Raw genomic sequence first — 24599 nt, 5'->3', positions numbered from 1 at the left:
TGGTCCCATTAGGCGTGATGAATTGAACATGTTAAGCCACTCCACCCAAAGGTGGGCTAACAGATTAATCCGTCTTTTTAATGATACATGTAAATGTACAATTTTGAGTTTCATTCTCCTATTTACAATAAGAAAAAAGAAAATATAAAATATTTAAATCATACATAATATTAATAATCTTTAATAATAAGTCTATTAGATAGTCAAATCATAACAAAATCTTATAACTAATCCTTTTTCTATTATAACTTAAATCCTAAATTAAAGTCCCTATCTTTTTTATTTTATTTTATTAGCACTCATATATTATAATTATAATATAAGTAATACCTATTATTTTAAATAACTTGTACAACAAACAAATGAACCAAAAATCCTAACCTATCCCCCGCCAAATTGATAGCGCACCAGTGAATCAACGGGGAAAAATAAAGATCATAAGAAGATTTTCCCTCCAAAATTTGAGTGCATCAAAATAGGTTGTAAAGCCCATAAAATGATAAAATCACTCTTTGCTTCATGACTTTGCCACTCCCCTCAACAATTGTATTTGTGTGCAAACCAATAGTTTCAAATACCAACTTTGAACTCTCTGTGATGGATACGAACGACCCTTTGGATTTTGAGGTTGAAGACGACCTTCTCAAATGCCCTCCAATTAACAATATTATTAAAAGGTATTCCTTTACCCCCATAACTCGCTACCTTTTGCCCCCAAATTCTTCAAAGTTTCAATTTTTACCATTTTTTTCTTGGGTTTAGGGTTTTATTTTTTCCCTCTTACAATTTTTATAATAATCAGTGTTTTGCATTATCTGGGTGTTCCATGGTTTTTTCAAACAAACTGTGGGTGATAACAAATAACTGGAATTTGAAATCCAACCAGGAAGAAAATTATTGGGTTGGATGATCTTCTTAAAGATCATTACATAGAACAGGGCAAGCTTTTAGAGAAGAGGAAAAAGCAGAAAAAGAAGGCAAAGAAGATTGAAAGTTCCTATGATGATGAAGATAGCAAGGAAGCTAGGTTGACTAGGATTGTTGAGAAATGTCACAATCAGGCAACGTCTTTTTTACTTGATCTTATCTCTCTTTGACTAAGTTTTTGTGTACTTGGCATTGTCTGTTACTGACTACTTGGGCTTGCTCATCCAGTTGACAGCTTTTGGTGAAGAACAAGAAATTTCACCTTGGGGAGTAAAAGTTTTTGGAGATAAGGTTATTATACTAAGACAAGTTTCTTAGGGCCTATTTGGATACAAGGATAGAAGTGTTTTTAAGAGCTTCTCTACTGGAAAAAGCTCTATATTTCTAGTAGAGAAACTCTTAAAAGTACTTCTGACTTATATCCAAATAGACCCTTAGTCATTCTCTATACATGGTTTGTTGCTTTTATCTCTTAAATTGTTTGGATGCTTGAGTTTATTAATGTTTTCATTTTGTGAATTGCAGAAAGCCTTCCCCTCTCTAGAGTCTCCTGATGTTGGAAGTTGTAACCTTTTTCAGTCCTTTTTGAACAACTGTCTAAATTCAGTGGTTGAATTGACTGCGGACAAAGGTTGCTCAAGTGTCTTGTTTGTTATGATGTTGGTTTTTGTTATTTTGCCATGTCAAAAAACTATCTGTTTTTAGTATGGCAAAATACTGAAACAAGCCATATTTAGATCAATTTACTGCTTATATGCTATCAGAGGAAACTGATGTGCCTGTTTTTAAGTGGTTATATCAGTTAATATTATATGTTCTTTCAGGAGATATTTTTCTTGAAGGGTTACTAGTCAATGGTTGGCTTTCAAAATTAGCTTTTCTGTGTGGTCATGTAGAAAAGCCAGTAGCCGTTTGGGCCTTCAAGACAAGTGAGTGAAAGCATATTGTTAATAGCTATGAGCATGGCAGCAATCTGTCATCCATATGTTTTACTTTGTTCTTTCAGTGTTATATTCATCAAAAGAAGAGCTCCACAATTCTTCCAGCGAATTTTGGTGTGCAATTCTCTCTTCTGAAAAGGAGGTAAACTTGTTTGTTATGTTTACTTTGGGCATTGTATCATTGATAAAATCATATGTTTATTTCAATTCCTATTGTCTATTGATACTATATCTTATGATTCACAATAATCTTTTACCAGGTTGATCAAGCACTGGTCAAAATTGATTGGTTTCCTGAATATATGGATTTAAGAAGAGCTCTTGACAGTTATGGGTTTCTCTTTAAATTTTCATCCAGTGCCGAGCCTAATAATTTAGGTGACTCTCTTATATCTATACCCATTTATCTCTCCACTTTGGGTTACAGATTGTTGTTATAAAAATATGAATTAGTTAAGTTTCAATACTGTAAGTCTGAACCCTATAGTGTTTCTATATTTTCACATTAAATCTGTCTTATTTCTTTTTCTATTGCAGCTAATGTAGTGATATTTGCATTATTTCAAGTGGAATTGCTAATATTTTCCACATTGACATTGACTGCATGCATCTAAGAACAATCTACATCTTTGTGTTTTAGATTCTGACATTGAAGGACCTCCTCAAAACATTAGAGCTTGGATCAGATTTGTCTCTGCTTGTTGTCTGATAAGGTAAGCAACAAGCCAACAGCCAACAGCAGTGAGTCTACTTAAAGGATAACCTGAATGAATTTTGTGTTATTTGACTCCTTTGTTAGTCATTATTTGAGTTTTAGGCTGCATTGATTAGATAGCCTGTTGATGATTCAAGTGATAATATTTTGAAAGTATGACGGTGTCAACTCATATCTCTTGATTCTCATTGCAGGAGTAAAAAGGCTATCTTCTCCACTGTAGAAGCTGAAGAGATAGTTGAAATTATTATTTGTCTGTTCCTAGATCGCCAATTTCAGGGTTTGTTGGTGCTTTTGAATGACTGCATGGAAGTGATTGTCAATTACTTTACAGACCAGGAATGGTGCTCAAGTTGTGAGAACGTAGCAAAATTCATTGCTTGCAGGTTATTACTTTTATTAATTGCTCTTGCTATGTTGGTAACAGTATATAAACATTTTCTTGTCAGTAATATTACTTTTGATATGTGTTAGCAGAACCCCTTTTTAAAAGGGTTGGAAGTGGACAAGAACCAAATTTTGTTGCTAACAGAATAACTACTATTCACTATTCAGTAATAAAAGGGGAATGTGCAGAGATATTTAGAGCCAGTTGCGACTTGTGAGTCATAAGAAGAAAACTTGGTCCCTCAAATTCCTAGGTGAAGGAGCAAACGGATTGTACTATATGTGTTCTTGATCTCTGTTCTGTATTGATACTGGTGCAGAGATTGATTGATGATTTGAAAACAAAGTAACAATTTTGTGATTAATAATTTGAAATTTTTAAAAAATATGTACTTAAGTGCTAAGTAATGGTGAACTTGGGTTTCATAAAGAGAGTATAATGGAAATGTTATCTGGTTCAAAAATTAGGGCTCAAATTTATAATATAAGGATTGTCTACCTAGATCTGTCTTCTTTCTCAAGTTCTTTGTATGGTTATCATCAATGGAAATAATGACCTAGTGCGTATGTACTGTAAATAAACAAGCTGAATTGTATGTTGATACTTATTCTCTAGATCTTGCCCATTGTCGTTGTAAATTGTCATTGCTCCCTTTCTCTTATTCTTGCTGTCGTGGATGTGCAGAGTCTCAAAGGATTTGAATTGCATCCGGACTATTGAATGTATTTCAGAAGCTAGCTCTCGTTGCAAGCAACTTAGGAGTGCTGTTGCATATCAAACACTGCTTTCTTGTTTTGATGGAGTATGCTACCTGCCCTTCTCTTAGCAAGTTTATTTATGCTTGTGCATATATAAAGTATAATGCAGGTCCTGATCATATGATGGAAAGTTAGCATATGAGCAGCAGGTTATACACGAAGTCTGCTGTTGCTTGATTGAATCTTAGCACCAAAGTTTTAGTGATGAAAATTTAAGCATTTTTTTGTATATGTGAAATGTTGTCAGCAATTTTTTCACTCATTCTTGTTTTGGTATTAACAAACACTAAAATCATACTTGATCTGAAATTTCTCCACCACTTAAACTTTCAAATAGGCCATTGATATTTCTGTATTCTTTAATCCAAAGTTACCACCACTAAAATTTTCAAAACAGACTCTTGATATTTCTGTACCCATTAATCAATTTTATTATGTAATTTAGAGTATAGTCTTACTTGTTTGAGTGTGTAGATCTATTCATTAATGATAATGCATTTTTGGTTTATTAGTTGGAGTTCCATTTCCCTTTTAAAATATTTCCATGTATTACGATCTGAAACACTTGGCACAAGTGTGCAAAGCTAACTTGACACTTGATAACAAAATGCTATGAGAAAATTTTGTCAAACAAGTCATCAATGAATGCAACCAAATTAATAGCTGTAGTATGAAATATGGATACATTTGCTTTTGAACTTTTGGAAATTGAGATTAACCTTTTGTCCTCAGGTCTACAGTGGAGAAGAGATCCTCAGATCACTTACAGAAATTAATTTCAAAGACAACAGTTGTGATTTCTACAGGATGTATATTAACTTAGTTTTGACCGAGAATTGGGTTTTGTCCAACTCATTAATTGAAGACAATCCTGTAATCTATGAGATGTTCTCTCTTTATCTTCGACATTGTTCTACCTTGATTTCAGCCACAAACCTACGATCATATGCATCAAAGGTGAATGAAACGGCTTTCTTATTTTTAACCACCGATTTGGTTAGTGTGATTTCATGTACAGAAATCATTTTTGTCTTACAGGTTCGTCATAGGGCTTCATATCTTCTGCACTTCTCCATCTACAAATAGTTTCAGGTATCTTCAGTATCCTATCCCCAGAATTATCTCACATGTATTATTTCTCCAACCAGAGAAAATAAAAAAACAAAGAATGAGATTAAAATATTTTAATTAAAGTTATCAAATCCTGCAATAGACAGGGCTAAAGTCTTGTAAACCTTTGGCAAGGGTTTTCTGGGTTTGGACTTGCATTCACTCCTCTGCATGTTAAGAACCTTAATAGTGAGTGCTGTAGATGTGCAAGATGATACTCATCCTATTCCTTGGTCTATTGAACGGCGATATATTTTGTCAAAAAACTTCATCTAAACGAATGATCAATATCATGGACAGTAAAAGCCTTAGGGCTTGTTTTGATAAACTTCTCCAAAAGCAGTTTTAGAAAAAGAAAATAAAAAAAACTTCTCCATTAGCTTATGCATATGTTAAAGATAACCTTTTGGAGAAGTTAATATAAGAAAACTTTTATAAATTAGCTTATGCAAAAGCTAATTTATCTTATGGAGGTTTTTTTTTTTTCATTTTTCTTGTTTTTTTCTCTTATGAGTGTTTATGGAGAAGTTTAAATAGACCCTTAGAGGATGATGTGACACAGTGGTTATGAAGTGACTATTTACCAATGTTTTGCATTCTTGCCTTGCAAACTGCCACTGACACAACTCACTCTTTTCCCTTAAGGGTGCATCTTCATTTATTTGGCATTTTATATGTAATGGACATCTTTGTTATGACAGAACAGAGAATCAGATAAATCAGCTGCATAGTTACTCTTGGGCAGTAGCCTAAATGGCCAAATTTTGAAGGGTTAGGAATGCCGTGTTGCTTTGGCACCTATCATATTTTGACTACACATCAGATTCTTCAGACTCCCAGAATGCACTCATCTTAAGGAGATGTTTTGATGCCATTCTAGTGGCAAAAATGAGGGGGTTGTTTTTGCTTCTTGCTGCTGCTGGTATGAATCAAGATTTGTAGCAAAAATGAGTTGTTTAAATTGCTACGTGCTAACATGTAATAACCTTTCTCACACAAAATTTACATGTAATGACATGTGTTTGTGCCCCTTATGTTAAAGTCCAACAGTATCCTATAGTAGTATTGAATGCCCTAAGTACCCTATCTTCAGTAGTTTCTTTGGTGCCTGTTTCTTATATCAAGTCAATGCTCCTAGCAGCAAAGGTGTGGAAACTGCAAACTACAGACAAGTAACTTAGTGTTAACTGATTAGTGGTGCTGGATCCTTGATCTCCAAAACAAACAAGTTTTGGTTAATTTTTAAAGCAAATTATACTCTTCCCTTTGAGAGCTTTAGATTATGGCATCACCTCATTTTTAAAATCATGTTATAAAAATTATTTTTAATTAATTAAAAAAAAGAATGAGAGATAACTTCTCTCCCATTTCATGCTAACTGGTGGTGGGGGTGTTTTCTAGTAGGTTTCGGAAAATGATTTTCTTACTTTTTATTTTCCCTCAAACAAATGAAAAAAAAAGTTTTTATTTTATTTTTCTCTTTCCTATTTCCTTTCATTTTATTTCTATTTAAATAAATACTAAAACCAAAGTTGTATATCCATGCATGTTATTGGATTAATTTTAAAATATTATTTATTGTCAATATTTCTTTTGATATTTTAAATTTAGATGACATTAAAACAAAATTAAATAAAAAATATGTATAATTATTTTAAGGTGATACAACTTAAAACAGATGTTATTTTAAAGAAAATAATAAAGAAATTTGCAAAACTATATAAAAGAATTTCAAGATAAAAAAATTATAAATGACATTTCTTTTAAGTAAAAAAAGATTCGATCACTTTCAAGAAAATGGGTTGTATTGTAATTAACAAGTAATCTAATGCATTACTTGTTATATTGATTGAAGTAAAATATACAAGTGCTACTTAAGATAAAATAATACAAAAGAAATACGTATTATTATTATAAGCAGAATATGAAAAATATGTTAAAATAAAAATATTTCAAAACATAAAAATGTGCATAGTTGAATCTATAGAATTCGAAGTTAAACGAAAAATAAACACTTTTTTTTTCATCTGAGTTACACGTGTTAGATTAAAAAAAAAAAGAATCACACGCGTTATTAAAACAAAAAGTATATTAAGATATCTTTTTTTATCACTAAAAGAAGAAAAAAGTCTGAATTAAAGATATAAAGGGTGGATAAATTTAAAATCAAAATTCAAAGAGGGTGAAGGTGAAAATTTGAAACAGGATGGGGCGATAAGGTAACGCGCCTGTGACCTTTTGATATTTTTGAAAGGGAGGTTCGGAAGGCTTTGAATTAGGTTCGGACGACGTAACGGTAATTTCAGTTGAAGAAGCCGTTAGGTTACGAACGAAACTATTCTTCTTTTTCGCTTTGTTTTCCTTCCAACACACTCATTCTCTCCAATCTTGGTTTCTTCACTTTTCTACCCTCCATTCATATGAATATCCAAACTTACAATTAATCAACAATAACAGTTGGTGTAGTAGTATTATGAGCATGCAAAGAGAGAAAATGGCAAAGAAATCCATCGGAAGCTTAATGCGAAAGAAGCTTTCTGATATCACCAACAACACTAATCCTAATTACTCTCAACAACTTGACACTACTCTTTCCTCCGATAACAATTCCATTCAACAACTCCTCAAGGTACGTTTTATTTATTTACTTTTTGTTCTTTATTTTATAATATTATTATCTATTTCTTTTTTAAATGATTTTGGTTGAATTGCGATCTATGGAGCGAGGACACCTCTTTTGGTCCAAGTGTGGTCGTGTCAAACATGTTTCTAATACCGACACTTGTTTGACCATTTCTTATTGGGTGTCTAATTTAAAAATTATTGTGATGCAGGAAAGAACGGCATTGATTCAACTCCTCACAGAAAGAAAGTAAATAAATGTACCTGTTAGTAAGTTTTTTTTTTTTTTTTTTATCTAACAATCAAAGCCAGTACTAGGGGGTTTACAACACTCACAAATCCTGCTTTGACAAACTGACCTAGACCCTCCCTTGGTCCTGTTATCGAGTTTTAGGATCCTAGAATTGAAAGAAATTAACTAAAATGTTATTAATTTTTGTTTACTTGATTAAAAATTGAGCAGTAAGATAATTGAAGCGACTGGCTCGGAGCTGCAGAGGCTGAGAGCTGATGTGAAGAAGCTGCAAATCCAAAACTGGAACCTTGCTCAGTCCAATACCCACATGTTAGCGGTAATTAGTTTCGGAATTGAATAATTGCTTTGTTAATCATTGATGTTAAATTGAGAGTGAAAATAGTTAGTAGTAACTGTTTGTGGTTAATTTTGCAGGAGCTTAACATGGGGAGGGAAAGGGTGAGTCATGAGTGAGTTGGTTTAGTTCTCTAACTGTGTATTTGTGGACTACAACTTCAATTTGTTTATTTTATTTTATTTATTTGAATTGGATGATGGTTGTTTCAGATTAAAACGCTGCAGCATGAAATTTTGTGGAGGGCTGCTTTGATTAAAGGAAAGACAGTGGACGTGCAGGTATGTTATGCTTTAAGCTCGATTTTCTGCTTTACATTATCTCGGTTACATGCTTACATTAACCAAATGTATGGAATGCTGGGTGTAGGATGTGGTTGAGAGGAAGAGAAAAATGTTTCATAGACACCCATTATGTTATAAGACACCTAAAGAAAAAAAATATAAAAATATGGATATTATAAGATTTATGATGTGATAGGAAGAGTGATAGAAAAAAATTAGAAGTGTCAGTGGGGTGTTTAAAATAAGTAGGTGTTTGTATATCATTGCTAGGAGGAAAATGTATTGAGAAGTTTGTCTATTGACATGAATAGTGTACTTTGATGACTATGAAGCCTCAATGTTCAACAAAATAGCCTGCTATCATGATTTTAGCTGTAACATAAAGGTTTTTGTAGTCTCTACAACCGCAATACAACTGTAATTGTGGCCGCATCAACCACATCTGATGGCAGTTTCTTGTAATATTAAAGAATGCAACTAAACCACAATCACAACATTGACCACAATTTAAGACCTTCAATATTGAACCAGACCTCTCCATATTTTTTCAGGAAAAAGTGGAGATTGAGGGCGAAAAGAATCCTACTGCATTATCACAGTTACAGGTGCCTAGGCAAAAACCTTTCACTTATTTGCTTGCCAAATTGATGGCATTGATGAATGTTATTCCTCATTCTTTTTCTTGCTGTATGTTTTCATTGGCTCAAGGAAGGAGATAAAAAAGCAGGAGTGCCATCCCCTAAAGCCAGCAATGATGAACAACACAAATGTATGAATAGAAGACGCATAAGGAGTAAATGTAAATGCTGGAACTTAACTTCATAGTAACTGTTTTGACATTTTTTTAATCAACTTTGTTTAAGTTTGTTATGGAACTTTGCAGCTACTGGTTCTTCTACTGCTTCCAAGAATACAAACAAAGACAAGGTTAAAGACAATAGGTTAGTTCACGCTTTAACAACATTAACCTTTGACTCTTAGCTTAATTCAATTTAAGATGAACAATTCATGGTTTAAAACTTTAAATTAATGACTTGGTTACCTATGCTAAGATCATTGAACAAAAGCACTTTTCTTTAGTTGTGTTGAATGAATGACATGCTTGAAATTGCATTACAAAATGATAATTTTATAGTAGAAAATTGATACTATGATAAAAATTCCAATTTTTTGATACACAGGAGACGTTTGAGGAGACATTCTACTACGTTCAAAACCCATGAACATGAACCTCTAGAGAATTTGTTCGAGTTAGAGGATGCTACATATCTTGTCACTCAATCTCCAACTTCAAAAACTGAAAGAGGAAAAAGCTCTGCTTCAAGGAATGAAGCTACAAGGTGTTCTTTCGGAAGACCCTTGCGAAGAGCAGTTCAGAAGGTTCATTCTTACAAGGAGATTCCCGTAAATGTCAAGATGCGAAGACTAGACTAAGCTAAATTAACTGCTAAAATTATATTTAATGTTCTGTCTTTAATCATTTAACATATGTATCCTATGATGGTGTTGATTAGTATGTTGTGTTGTATCCAACATGTTCCTAGCTCGTTGGCTTTCATCGAGTTCTTTCACTTTAATCACTATTTTTTATTAGTTGATAATAACAGTCACTTGGGACGAATCTTAGGTGATAATAACATTCTTATGTCAAACACTTTAACTGGAGTGTGATTTTTTTGTATGATATTTCTAAAAATACCACATCACTCATCCTATTATGACAACAAAGTATGCCGAATATAATTCCATTAACTAAGTAAAATGAGACACCAAATTCTATGAAAGTTTATTTCTCAGTTTTCATGCGCAATTTTTTGCCCTTTTCTCTTTTATCTACAATCATAGTTTTAAAGTTTGTTTGGATAAACAACTTTTTTTTTTTAACTGCAGATAAACAACGTAATTATATTCTAAATAACTTTTGTTATAAATTTATCAAAATAAGTTAAAAAAATAATTTATTTTAATGAATATCACCGAAAAATTGATTAAAGTAAGTTAGGGATTAAATAAATTTTGTAAAAACTGTTTTAAAATGTTAAAACAGACCAGAATCTTAGACACGTTGTAGTGGCAAAATTATAGAAAGAAACTTAGGGAGCCCAAACATTCCCTATCTAATTACCAAAAAATATATATCTATAAGTTGGATTATTCATGTAAATGAAACAGAAGTTTAAAGGGCTTCCTTTACTATTGCAGTAACTATTTTCTTAGGATTACAAGATCCGTTTTTGGTCATAACTCATAAGGGTTGCAAGTCCTTAACTGTTGCTGTATGTGGGCTTCTTATTCTAAGTTGCCCAAAATATTTGGTCGACTCTGTTGCAACTTGCAACTCCAGATCCAAGCCCGTCAAGTTTTTATCACAGGGTCCAAGTCAGGGTTATTTAACATAAATGAAGTTGGACCCAAAAATTTAAAATAACAAAAGAAGACAGAACAAAATATTAAAGAAAATGACACGATAAATCATTTTCAGCTTTAAAGGTCTTAAAGCCATGTGACCTTTTTCTTGACAAGTGATTTCTGACCGAATCGAAATTGTGCAACCATGTGCTATGAGACTCAATAGTCAATACCACAGTTCTTTGGTGCCTTTGTGTGAGTTGCATTGCATCATCCATCTTCTTCTTTCTTCAATAAACAAACGGCTTTACCAAGAAACCGTGTGGGGCCTCCTCTTAGCTGCTTTTCATTTCAATTTTTATGCGTAATAACATTGCTAATCCTTTCCTTTTGGTGTTTGTTTAGACAATGATGTCTCTTCTCTTATGTTATTATTATTATTATTATCAACTCAGAAACCAAAATCATACCCCATATTTCTTGCCTCTTATTCCCTGTCCTTATGATGGATTGCTTTATCTATTATAATCAGATTTCACCTGGATTTTCTTGTACCTTTTTTCCCCACTTAGTATAAAAATTGAAATAAATTATAAAACTTGCTAATGAGTATTCTTTAACAACTGTCTAAGAAATAAAGGGACAAATATTAAAATGCGAACATATTTAATTATAAAAACTAAAAAAAACATTTATGGATGAGTCTTACAAGTTTCGCGAATGTCCCTACATATTCCAATGCATAATACAGATTTGACTCTAGCTGATATTTTAAAATAAAATATAATATAATATAAATTATTGATTAAAGATGGTAATGATTTTAAAATTTATTGCATATACATTTATTTTTATCACCAAATGCGTAAATTATTTGATAAACTTGTTTTATTTTAACGAATTATTTCAAATTCATGTCCTAAATATGAAACATGATTAAATATCTAATTTTGTCCATAGTAATTCTACTTTTTTTTCTCTATTTTTTTTTTTTTTTTTTGCAAAGAGAGGAGGTGAGATCAGGTTTAAAATAGCGAATGATATCTCAACTATATATGTTAGCACCTCAACCCCAGTTACACCTAAGAAACTTACCTCAAAATATATTAATAATCACAAGTAACCAAAACACTAGGGAGGGTCAAATGAGGGAGGGGGGGAGACATTTTTGTACCTAATAAGCTCATAAAAAATAAAAGATGATGAAAAATCCATTCAAGTATAACTTAAACTTTGTAGACCAAAAGAGATAAATTTATCTACACAATAATCTTACTTGATTCGAGTAAGATCATCTCCTATAAGAGAATTATATTGTATCACAACATAAAATTATTAAATTATAATTAATAAATATAGTTTCTGTATTAAAATTGGCATTCCCATCTTAGAAAAAGCAAAATGAAAACAGGATAGTTGGAAATGAGATTGGGCCACGCGGCAGTATCCAAGCAAACTAACTAACAATGGATGTTGTCTGCATGCAAGATCTGGTCGCCACAATGCGACAAAACCAAGGGGCCGTCGTTTTTCGTACACTTCGAGACCCTAAATCCTGTTGTTAATTCACATTTTTTAAAATCCACCTTCGTTTGTTCTTCAGCTCCACACATGAGAAGCTTTTTCAGAAATAAAAAAAAATTAAGTACAGAAAAACAATATTATAGAAGTATCGAAATTTAGTCGACCATGTGATCTTAGTTGGTTAGTTGCACTATATTATGCGATAATTTTTTTAACCATTTTGAAACTAGCTTGTTGGGAAAATTTTAGAATACTTTATCAAAAATAGTTTAATAAAAATATTGTCTATACCGTTCAATTAACTCTGCTAAAGATATAAATTATGTGAAATATGCCCAAATCAACCAGAAATAAATTAAGGATAACAATGCAAAGATTTGCTCTTTCACGATTTAGTGGCCGTAAAGGTTTCTTTCCTTCGTATTTTGGTAGTGTAGTTTTTGGTAAATTTTGTCCTCTTGCATACCAAAAAAAAAAAAAAAAAGAAACTACTTTTTTATAAGTTTAGTAAATAATTAGTTTTTAACTGTAAAAATACTAGCATGATTTTGTATGGCTATTATGTTTAAAAAAATATTTTATCAAATTTAGTCATATTTTTAAATTTTTATTTTTTTTTTACCTAAAAGTACACATCACATTCAAATGTCTTTGATTTTATATATATATATATATATATATATATATATATATATATATAGTTTTTGCACTGAATTAATTATAAGTTATGATAGAAATAATTTTAAAGTAATTATTATAAAATTTAACAATTTTTTCATACACAACAATTTATGATTAGATAATAATATATTATGTTATCAATATTTTTCAAAGAATTAGTTACAAAGTATTTTTTTAATTAGTTATTTTAAAGAGATGATTATTTTTTAAAATGTTTTAAAAAATTTAAAAATATTACTTTCCATAATTAAAGCATTTTTAAATAAGCATCATTTAGAATTTAAATAATCATTTTGATTACCATTTATTTTTTAAAAAAAGAATTGTTTTTTTACAAGGAAAACAAAAAAATGTTATTTACCTAATTTATACGTATATCTCATTATTGTAAAAAAATTATATAATTATATATCATTGTCATTTTTATTGATTTCCTTGTAAGAAAGCAATCGATTTCACCATGAAAAAAGTAAACAAACCTTTATATTTAATCCTAGAAAAGTCTAATATATTCTGATATTCACATATTTGAGTTGGATATAAATCACACCGACCATGTCTGTCGAATATGGTCTTGTTGAAATCATAATCCTAGTAGAGTTTGCTTACAAGGAGAGATTACCAATGTGATAATTTGCTAATATATTCTAGGATTAATTTTTAATTCGCAAATTTAATTATTTAATATTTGAATTAACTTAATAATAACTTTAGTTAACTGGGGCCCCAACTTTTGTGTTAATGACTGCTTGGGATTCCAAAGATCAGCAAAACATGATATGATTGGTGATGGAATTGACGACCCACCTAAAGACTCTCTCTCTCTCTCTCTATATATATATATATATATATATAAATAAATAAAGGATTGGCTCTAAGTGACCCATTTTCCCTATTAATTTGATTATTATTTTTTTCTAATCTTAATTGCTTTGAGTAAATGGAGCCCACGCGTTTTAAACAAAGTTGGCATCCATGATTCTCTAGGGTTCCTTCCGACAGGTATTAGCCGTTAGGACCCCACTCAAATTGAACTAAGTACTACCCTTTGTTATGTTACTGTGTGTTAATCCAATAATTAATATCTTCACATTTAATCAAAGGTATATTCTGTCTTTTATGCAATCTCAAGCTTATGTAAACTGGCTCTTTGTTTGTTTGTTACAAACCCTAATTAATCAATCAGTTTGATTTGATTTTGGTGTACAATAATTTAATCTGTGAACATAATTTGTTGATCGCATCACACGTCTGCTGAAATTGGTTATATTCAAACGGTGCGTTAATTAATTAGAAGATTTGATAATTGATACGTTTGTGTACTTAAAAGCAACGTATGGTCTTTTGTAGTCGATCTAGTTGAAGATTTTGAAGTGGACACAAACTTCTTATTATTTAATTTTTGTTTTTTATAGTCGACAGTGGTTAAAAAATGTTATTAAAGCTCTATTTACTGAATGTTTTTGGTTTATTAGACCATGTATAAGGCAATATTGTTTAAAACATATCCATAATTAATCCTTAATTATTTGAGGAGAATTAATTAGTCATGTACAATACCTGAAATAACTTGTCAGAGCTCTATTTACTAATTAATTTCATATCAACTCTTTGTTTTTTTTTTTAAAGAAGCCAAGGCTAATTTCATATCAACTCTTAAAATTACTTTTGTGGTAGTGAAAAATTGGAAATAATAAGCATATGCTGAGCATGAAGTTTTGTTTGCAGGCAAAGTAAAAGGTTAATGGTCATTACAATGTCATAGTCTTATAGAGAATCCATTAGCATGCTGACACTTAAATTTTAGACGTCATCAATATCCTACACTCCTGATACATAATATCTATATCCATAATGTATATAAAATTGATTTTGAAATGAACAAAATTATAAGGCTTATGATATTTCACTCTAGCATTTTGTTTTGGTGCAATATATTTTCGTGTGTAAAAGACTGAAAGTGGAGGAGTAAAAAAAGTGTTGAATATGACTTTATCCATCTACCCTTTTGATACTAGACTAAAGATATGACTCTCTTTAACCACCCCCTTAAAGAAATTCGTTAATTGTTGTCAAGAGACATTAGGAAATCTTGCAAGAGACAACCCAATTAACTTTGAGATCACTTTGATTATTAGCAAGCAGAATAATTGTTTGGCAACTAAACCTACTAATTAAATATTATCTTTCCTTTTCTTTCGTTACCAACACAAGTTTTGTAAAGTAGCTCTCTGGTAGCATGTATCCTTAAATCAAGCAAGCATAGAAAATATTTGAAAATATTTGAAGGAGATGTATCTAGTGAATTTATTTTTTGGTTGAATACGTTTTTTCCATGTAAAATGTAATTTTTGGTTTGATTCTTGTAAAATTTCTTTTTAACTTTCACCCTTTAAAAATATGAAATATATCAACTTTTTTGGTATCTATTGTTATTAGGGGTGAGTAAGAATAGATATGTTACTGTAAAAAAAAAGTGTCTCCTAACTTAACTTGTCTCAAAGTTGACCCGGATAAGTTTGAGTTTTGAAATGAAAGATGATGCATTTTTGAGGACAAGTTTGGGTTAAACTTCATATCATCCCAACTTCGTTTATTATCTTACATTCTTCTAAAAAATATTATTTTTAAAATAATTGTGCTTTGATATATCTAAAGTTTTATATTGCTTAGAGTAAAAAACAATGATAGTTTATAAATGTCCTCTTCACTTAACTAATTAAAACACCTTTTAATAAGATTAAAATCGTGTTAAATCACTCTATATTAAAGTGGATTGTATCTGATGAGATGATCCTAATGATACTTGAAGGTCTAAGCCACTCTTATCCCTTGACCTTGATTGTAGGACTTGTTCCCGTATTTCATAAATTCTACATCGCTTACCAGATAAATTATAATTCCAATAATTTGATGAATTTTATGATGAAATATGGATAAAAAAAGTAACTCCGCTCTATTTTTAAAACATTTAATATTTAAAAGTTTCATTAAATCTTAATTGATATAAATCAAGTTAGATCAATTAATCTTTTTTACGTGCAAATCACTTAAGTAAATTAACTTAAAAGGATAGCATTTTCACCACATGCATGCTTTATTCATATAATTTAAATTCAATCTTATTTAAAGAAAAAGAATCTGAATAATAAAATTAATTACTGTCATTCTTTTATATTTCACTTAATTCCATCCTTTCTCATTAACCCAAACTAATGGCAAATACTTAGTCAAGGGTATAAATTATATATATGATCCGTAGGGGACAGCACAAAGGCCAAAAGGTCCTCAAATTCCTGAACCTCACAAGTGGACAACAAATCAATGCCATCTGCAGAAATATTATATTCAGTGAGCAAAAAAGAAAAGATCGAGAAGGAGAAATCAAAGTGGGAATACCCTTAAATAATCCTTGTAGCCCTCATTGAGTCACTGTTCACTAATAAAGATCAAAATCATAGTCTTCAAAGCATAAGTATGGTTTCAAGGTCCTTCTTGTCTGTCTGGCATCTTCCCTGCGTGGCTTAAGGTGCTCTTGCGCTATCACCACTTTATGGCCCCTTCTAAATGCTTAATTTTGCCGCTTCCTAGGCATTAATCGACCCACTTCTTAGCATGCATGTAATTTGAGAAAGGTGAGAGAATCCAAATTGTAAAGATTCTAAATCAAACCCAGATGGGACATAAAGGTATGGTGCCCTGTTCAACTACTTTTGGGTTTGGGCTTTGTATTATCAATTTGGATTTACCACACACTTTGTCTCGAAATTAGAAAACAAAGACATAATTTTGCCGTTAATTAAATTAATATGTAACCACTAGGTATCCTACTATCCTGCATATGATAACACATCATGGTGGAATTAATTAACGTATTTATCCTCATCATAAGTTTAACGGCCATTAGTCGTGATAAATGACAAAAAATATTTAGCTCATAAAAAAAATGACTAAAAAAGTGGCTTGTCTTCAAACACGTGTCCTACCCTATAGGGGATATGTTAATGTAGTTGTAAGCTACCCTAGCTTACTTAATCAAAATATCATTTAATATTTCTAGAAACTACAGCGTTTGGGTCTTGATTTCGTCAAATGGAAGCCTCCTTTCCATAGGACTTCACTATTTCAAAGAGGGCCCTCACCTTTCTTTGGGCAAATGTTGGTGGGAAAGTTTGGTTACCAGCTCCTTTTTGTGACCACTCTAACTTATATATATCTCTAGACCTTGAATATGATATTACCAAGCTCGGTGAGTTAAACAGTGATTGAAATGGGTAATAAAAATGCTAATTATACAATTCGTATATTCTCACATCTTTCTTATATCTTTCCATGCATGTAGCTGAATCATATGTATAGAAACTTAAATAAATTTATCAAAGGATAAAAATTATATTATATAAATTAAAGCGAAATGTGTCCATCATTTATGTAAAAGTAATTTGTCTATCATTTTTTTAATGGAAAATATTCCTTAGGGTTCTATTCTAATTTCTAAGGTAGTCTACTAAGCACATACAGACCTATTTCTGATCAAGTCAAAGTTGGGTGCCGTGGGATGTTTTATAATTACATTTTTCTTTCTTTTATTTCTTTGTCAAAATTCAAAACTGACATGCAGAGAAAGAACAATGTTTCTTCTTTTTTTAAAAAAAAATAAATAAATACAAGAAAAACTTCGTATATTATGTACCAAATGCACGACAAGAAAAGCCATATAATCGAACAATTATAGTAATTAAAGTACCAGAAAATCTCTTCTCATCATGGACACGCTTTCTAGATATAATTTAATATTAATGTAATTCTCATACAGTTAAGATATTTGGATTCATTTATCATCATTACCTTTCAGGAAATAGTAGCATCTGCTAGAGAAAAAGGACATGTCTGGAAGGTTCGAATGATGAGAGCATCTGAAGAGGAAACGAGATTATATTATTCACCGATGAAGTGTTAAATAAGTTATGACTTATAGAAATGTAATAAAATTATTGCCATTGTCTCTATTAACCGAGTCATAAATAAAATTACATTAATTTTTTAAATAATATAAAAAATATATTCTAAAAAATATTTTTTCACTTTTTGTGACGTAAGTTCAAGTGTTGCATTTATATAATCAAATTTAAAATTTAATTATTTTTCTAATTGATAAATATGTTAAATTATTTAAGAGAAAACAAGTTACTCAATTTCAATATAAAATAATTTTATATCATTATCAAATTATCAATTATTATAATAAATTATTAATTTTTATAATAATTTTCTTAAAAGTCATAATAATAATAATATGTAATTGATTAATAGTATAAAATTATAGTGTATGACCATAAAATTCATTATTTAATCTCCCTTAAAACATGTTTGAATGGAAATATTTTTAATTAATTTTAATTTTCATTAAAATTACAATAATAGAAATTAATAGTATGTTATGAGCTATCTATGTATTTTGAGAAGAAAAAAAATTCTACAATATTTAATATTTCAAGTAACATTGTAATTTTTTAAATATATATAATTTATATTTTGTTGGGATCTCCGGAAAAGTGGACTTCTAGCCATAGGCTTTAGCTTTTGCTTTAAAACAGCCCTGTTTATTAATAAATATGATTGTAAATGTACCGAAACAACTTAAACTTAGTTAGAGAGACTTAGGTTTTGTAATCAACTTTATTTATAGATTAGATTAGTTAAAATTGAGAAGTTCAATGTATATATACATACGCATGTAGGGTAAATGTATGATGAGTTCAATCAAACATAAATATAATCATATGTTTGTCATGTGTATGACAAGAGACAAAGATGCAATATGATTTATAATATTTATATAACCTATCTTATTTTGACTTTTGCTTATGCAATTTGAGCTTTGCTAGTTGAACCAGATAGTTCATGGACTTAAATCAAATCAATCTTGAGTAAAAAAAAATGGATCATATAAATTTCAACTCAAATTTATATTGAACAAACTTGAGTTTAGTTTGACTATTTTACTCGTTTCTAACCTCAGTAAAAAAAAAGATTTGGGGAGAGCTATTCATATTATATAGTACATAGTATAGTATTAGTTCGTTTAGTGATGTAATCCTCTTTCACAGTTTTAATGAATCTAATTTTCCTTCTTTTTTTTTTTTAAAGTTCGTTCTTGGTCACATGCTTATTTTTTTTATAAAATGTTACAAAGAAATTATTTCGTGAGGTGTGAGGTGACCAGATGAAATAAATTCATTTGTTTGCCTTCTACTTCAACAACAAAATATTCTTAAAATAAAGTTGGTTCATTGGCATGTTTTTGGTCATTCTAAGATTTTTTTTTTGAAAAATAAATCTCTTCATATTTTCATTTTATATAAAAAAATCAAAATGAAATTCAATATATTGGAGTAAAATTGTTAGTATCTCTCAAGTCTTAACCGAACCACATTCTTGTTGTCAAAAAAAAAAATACGAACCTCGTTCTTCATATTTTTTATTACAGCAAGAATTTGATATTTCTTAGTAAGCAACCATGTAAATAAAATAATAAATAATAAAAGATGAAATATTTTTCATATTTTATAAGAAAGAAAAGAGTTAATAATGCCTTAAAAAAGAGTTAATAATAATTATTAAAAAATAGTTAATTATTTAGTTTAATTAACATGCCCTTTCAGTACAAAGGTTTTTAATATGTCAATTAGGATTTTCTTTTAATATGACGGCTAACATATAATTATTTTAAATGTTAACAGATTTTTCATGCATACTAATTTGTGATTAGATTAGTGTAATTTGTTTTTACATTGTCAATAAATGTATTATTTATTCATTGATATGAAAAGACATTCCATTATCTACTCAAGTGAGTTTGTAGTAAATTAAGTTACTAAATATGAATTATAAGTAAGTTAATTTCAATAATCTATAGGATAGTTGTGAAATCTGGTTCAGTTTGATCAGTTGGACTAGTCCAATCGGGATTTAATAGTCAGATTCACAATTAAAACGGTCACGTAATTGATTTGGAATGATTCGGTGACGCTATTTTGATATCTCATTATTATAACTTGTTATTTTGGATACTCAAATAATATTATTAGTTATATACTTATATATATAATAGATACATATATAATTTTAAAATTTTAATATATATCGAATCAAATCAAACTAATTAATGACATATTAAATGAATCATTAATCCATAACTCACTATGTCGACCGGGTGAATGATAAAATCGGATTTCACAGCTCTATATCATCAATAGTAATATTTTTTCCATTTCCTTATCCCATTTACTTTCTTCGAGTGTCTCCTTAATCCTTAATACTTTAAGTTTTTCCCCCCTTCGAAGTTCTATCTATCATTAGTTAATTGAAATGCAACAATACCCCTCGCAGTGATATATAGTTAGGTGTCGTGTGAAAAATTGATATATAAAGAATCAAATTTTATTAAGTGGGTTTCTAGTACTTGATACCCAACATAAACGTATAGAAAAATCAAAGTCAGTCGAAGGATCAAAGATAAAGGGCAAATATCAAAAGACAACCGCCAAGTGGGTTTTTCAACGGGAAATCATTTTTTTTAATCTTTTAGGGGAGAAAAATAAAATTTATCGAGTCTTAACATTTAATTTACAGTATAGACTGTTGTTAAAAAAAATAAAAAATTACCGTATGGACTAAGACTAACTGTTTCCATGAGTATTTTTTGCTCATGCTCAACTGCTCAAGGCTCAAATTAGATATCCTACATAATAGAATCAAGCATATACCACTTCAACAAATCACTCAACTAAAACCATTTCTCTGTAAGTTAATTAGCAAATTGAACTTAAATTTATGATTGCATTTTCACATTACTACTGGAAAACATAAAAATTGAACAACAAATTATTCATCTTCCGATCCACACGCACTGCTGCTGATAATGTTCATACAGAACCACTTCAATTTTGTCAACATATATATTAGTCATCTTTCACACGCTCAACTGTTGAAATTGTCAACCAAAACAAATTGTTTCATTGAAAAAAGAAAAGACCAATGCATCCTATTGGTTGCACATGATATCTACATTACTATATGACAAAAGTTTTTCTAACCTTTATCTCGTTCTTACATAGAAAGGGTAGGTGTTAGATTTTGGAGATTACCCTCTAGTTGGAGATACAAGGAGAAAACTTTAACGAGTAATTGCAAGTCATAGCTCTTAAAAGTAGACCCCGATAGTTGAACAATATTTCGGGATTGAAAATATAAAAAGTAATAATATCTTGGTAATAATATTTTGTCTCCTATTTTACGATTTTAGTTTCTTGTTTTTATTTAACATATTTTATTTCTTATTTTTAAAAAAATTTATAATTTTAGTTTTTATGATTAATTTTAAATATTAATTTATGTATTTTGTAAATGTTGATGGACCCATGTTTATTTATTATTTATATGATAAATATTTTTTTAATTATTTAATTGTTAACAAACATAATTTATTAAAAAAATAATTTAAAAATTACACCGTCAATAAATTTAAAATTAACCAAGAAAACTAAAAGTAAAAAGCAAAATATCTTAATAGGACGACTAAAATCACAATTATTTTAAAAATAAAAAATAAAATATCTCAATTAAAAAATAAAAATAAATTTATAAATTTAAAAAAATAAAAAACAAAAATTCTATTTTAGCCTATATAAAATAACCATGAGACTATGTTGTAGCATCCACTCTATCGGTTGTCTTCTTTTCCCAAATAAAGGAAGTATTAGATATTTTAGTTTTTTCCATCCCTCCTTATTCCATCATCTACTTTTCTTCTGTACCAAACAAACCATAACTCAATAGGTGTAACTTTTTACTAATGAATTTTCTTTAAGCTATAATAGAACCCTTAATTATAGCTTGCGTTCTCAAAACTCAAGTGATGAGAGCAATATTGTGTTTACAGAATGATATTTCTTTTTGTATCTTTTATGTTCAAAGGTATATATATATATATAAAAAAAAAAATTTATGAATGTATTGAACATATTGATTTTATTTTGTGTGTGTTGGTTGATGAAAATATTTATATTATACCCTCTGTCTATTTATATAAAAAAACACATAGTTCCAATTGAGGTATTTCATAAAAAAATATAATTTAATTGGCATATATTCCATGAATAATTTTATTTTTTATAATTAATGTCCATTCATGCAATAATATATATACATATAAACATATTTCTTAATTTAAATCATTTCCAAATAAAATAAGGTAACCCTTTTATTTGATCCAAAACAAGTATTCATGTTTTAAAATTATCTCAAACTTTATTCTCTTGTAATTTAGGCAAAGAAGAAAAATCAAAGTGAGGCATTCATGTGGATATATGGAACCAATTAATTGGAATCGTGTGGTAAAATACAAAATAAATGTTTGGATTTACTGCAGGAAGCAGCCCACGTGTAATGAAAATGAAAAGGGTAAGTTGGCTTAGCCAAAAATGGCGATGCATGCATAGAAAAAGAGAGTTTAAGTTACTTGCCCTGGGGGTAAGGAATAATAAGTGAGAATCATATACTTCATGGATTCAAATTACTGTCGTAAAATAACTTCATCTCAGTCAAAAGCCAGCAAAGTTTGAATAGTAATATTAACACGTTTATTTATTAATTAATTATGTTGGGGGATAAGATCATTTTGGAAATAACTGTATTTTAAAAAAATTCCATGTGAATCTAATTAGTCTCGTTTTGATGAAGAGGTTTTTATCTTATATTTTTACCATCATAATAAAAAAATTAGGAAAACATTAAACGCACACCTCATGCATTTTTCTATATATGTGTAGAAAAAAAATCAGAAAAACTAAAGAAAGAGAGAAAATTGATAAATTGTGTAATAGTGAACCAACAAGTTGTTGGTATGGGAGAGTAGAATTGGGCTTAGTCCTCTGGTTTCTTGTTCGAGTCTCGAATGATAAAAATAAAAGTGATTAAAATAAGATACTTAAGATAATCAATTAATCACCAGTTAATAAGTGAATACTCCTTTGTTATGTTAATCCAAAAAATTATATAATATTTCCTTCATTCCTGTTTATAATATCTAAGTTTAAAAAAATATTTGCTTTTTATAAGATTTAATTTATAATTTTTTTAGTATTAATTATTTTTATATTAGAAATATATCATTACAAAAAGAAAAATAATATATTGACAAATGATTAAAAGAAAAAATATTAATGAGAATGATAGTTTTAAAAAAATTATAAATTTAAGATAAATTTATTGTTATTAACTAAGTTAATTATTTTTTTAATTTTAATAAATTAGATAATTAATTCTTATATATAAGAACGGAGATAATCATAAACGAAGAAAGCTAGATAAAAAAAAATAGATGAGAATATTGATGTACGGATACAATAACCCAAACAATTAATGTTTTGGCATTCCAGGATGTTTCATATTATTGTAAAATTATAATACAATTTTATAACATTGAATACTATTAAATCTAAAAAATCTATTTAACTCCTCCCGTTAGACTCACCATGAATTGAAAAATTTGGGAATACTCCTTAATTTTCTAGTTACATGAGATATTTATATTTAAAAAATCATTTTATTATTATTGAACTTTTCAAGGGACATGTCACGTCCTGCTCTTCATTTTTTGCTATTATTGTTACTTTATAGTTGAAAGGTTATCAGTTATCACTGTTTTATACGGTGGCTTTCTTATCTTAGATTTTAATTTCTTGATCAAAAGCATGCAAGATGCCGGAAAAGCCAAGCAATAGACCCGAAACGGTGGGAGGTTAAGGTTAACACAAAAGAGAGATTATTCTTTTATAACAAATTTGTACAAAAGTTTTTATAATTATGAGAGAGATAAGAAGTAGAGAAGAAAAAAGACAAGATGAGTAATATAATATAGGGAAATAAAAATAATATTATAAAAGTGTTATATTTTTTTTTGTTATATATAAAAATAGTATGTTGCTTGGTCCTGCTTTTTATTGCTTAATTATTTTGGCTATCATCCAGCATACATACGAACTATTAAAATCATAACGTAGAACAACAAAGTCATACATTACATACAGTTCAATTGAATTTAGAATTTTATATTAATCAATTTTAGATCGTATATATATTGAGACTTTTACTCCTTGTCTCTCCAACATTTCTCTATGCAAAAGTTCCGTTAAACTGACGAAAGATGTTTGCCATATAAAAATAATACTGTCTTGACTATTACCTTAGTACTTTATTAATTGGGATGAACAATTCATAGTTGATAATCTCATGAATCTCTTTTTCTAATAATAATGATTGTTCCAATAAAAATATAATAGACTACAATTTTAAAGGAACTTTATCTGTAATGATTAATGAATACTAAAAAAATGTTATTATTGTTTAAAAAAGACTTTACTTAATTACTATTATTTCTATTTAAGGATTGATCTCGAATTTATATTGGTGAGAATATTTAATCACAGTCAAAATATATGTCTGTATTAGAAATATATTAAGTAATTTTATTAATAGATGAAATTTCTATAAGTTCTATTGAATAATTTAAGTTTTTTAATAATACAATTTACATAGATTTTCCCACTAAAAAAATTAAGAAAATTCTTCTTAGTAATAATAGTCAAAAAAGAAGAAGAAGAAATAATGCATCAATCAAAGAGACAGTTTTAAAATTCCAACTACT

General features: G+C 29.2%; 2 protein-coding genes across 5 annotated transcripts; both read left to right on the top strand.

Moving 5' to 3' along the window:
* Window positions 1-387: 387 nt before the first annotated feature.
* On the top strand, window positions 388-6117 carry LOC114374658. Of its 2 annotated transcripts, none has more exons than XM_028332326.1 (13): window positions 388-677; window positions 887-1061; window positions 1156-1218; window positions 1453-1558; window positions 1752-1856; window positions 1934-2010; window positions 2129-2246; window positions 2509-2581; window positions 2778-2969; window positions 3656-3773; window positions 4462-4686; window positions 4768-4821; window positions 5546-6117. In XM_028332326.1, the coding sequence occupies exons 1-12, from the start codon at window positions 520-522 to the stop codon at window positions 4813-4815; spliced, it is 1458 nt and encodes a 485-aa protein (XP_028188127.1). In that variant the 5' UTR covers window positions 388-519; the 3' UTR covers window positions 4816-4821; window positions 5546-6117. The 2 variants fall into 2 exon arrangements, with proteins under 2 accessions (XP_028188127.1, XP_028188126.1); XM_028332325.1 differs by having other exon boundaries at window positions 389-677; window positions 5541-6117.
* Window positions 6118-7074: 957 nt separating this feature from the next.
* On the top strand, window positions 7075-9969 carry LOC114375408 (shugoshin-1-like). 3 transcript variants are annotated; one of them, XM_028333182.1, is made up of 9 exons: window positions 7075-7468; window positions 7674-7711; window positions 7925-8033; window positions 8132-8155; window positions 8264-8332; window positions 8887-8940; window positions 9044-9104; window positions 9219-9276; window positions 9517-9969. In XM_028333182.1, the coding sequence occupies exons 1-9, from the start codon at window positions 7313-7315 to the stop codon at window positions 9767-9769; spliced, it is 822 nt and encodes a 273-aa protein (XP_028188983.1). In that variant the 5' UTR covers window positions 7075-7312; the 3' UTR covers window positions 9770-9969. The 3 variants fall into 3 exon arrangements, with proteins under 3 accessions (XP_028188983.1, XP_028188982.1, XP_028188984.1); XM_028333181.1 differs by having other exon boundaries at window positions 7082-7468; window positions 9044-9134; XM_028333183.1 differs by lacking the exon at window positions 7075-7468 and having other exon boundaries at window positions 7674-7727; window positions 9044-9134.
* Window positions 9970-24599: the final 14630 nt, after the last annotated feature.

Source organism: Glycine soja, chromosome 11 (genome assembly GCF_004193775.1).
Source record: "Glycine soja cultivar W05 chromosome 11, ASM419377v2, whole genome shotgun sequence".
Taxonomy (NCBI): domain Eukaryota; kingdom Viridiplantae; phylum Streptophyta; class Magnoliopsida; order Fabales; family Fabaceae; genus Glycine; species Glycine soja.
The sequence above is the reverse complement of the archived record's forward strand: the minus strand, read 5'-3'. Positions and strand labels throughout refer to the sequence as shown.

Excerpts from the sequence above, each read along its gene's own strand:
- LOC114374658 (XM_028332326.1), top strand. The coding sequence starts at position 520 with ATGACTTTGCCACTCCCCTCAACAATTGTATTTGTGTGCAAACCAATA. Across the intron at positions 678-886 it reads ATTAACAATATTATTAAAAG|GAAGAAAATTATTGGGTTGG; the intron begins GTATTCCTTTAC and ends AAATCCAACCAG. Across the intron at positions 2,011-2,128 it reads TTCTCTCTTCTGAAAAGGAG|GTTGATCAAGCACTGGTCAA; the intron begins GTAAACTTGTTT and ends ATCTTTTACCAG.
- LOC114375408 (XM_028333181.1), top strand. The coding sequence starts at position 7,313 with ATGAGCATGCAAAGAGAGAAAATGGCAAAGAAATCCATCGGAAGCTTA. Across the intron at positions 7,469-7,673 it reads CCATTCAACAACTCCTCAAG|GAAAGAACGGCATTGATTCA; the intron begins GTACGTTTTATT and ends ATTGTGATGCAG. Across the intron at positions 8,034-8,131 it reads CCAATACCCACATGTTAGCG|GAGCTTAACATGGGGAGGGA; the intron begins GTAATTAGTTTC and ends TTAATTTTGCAG.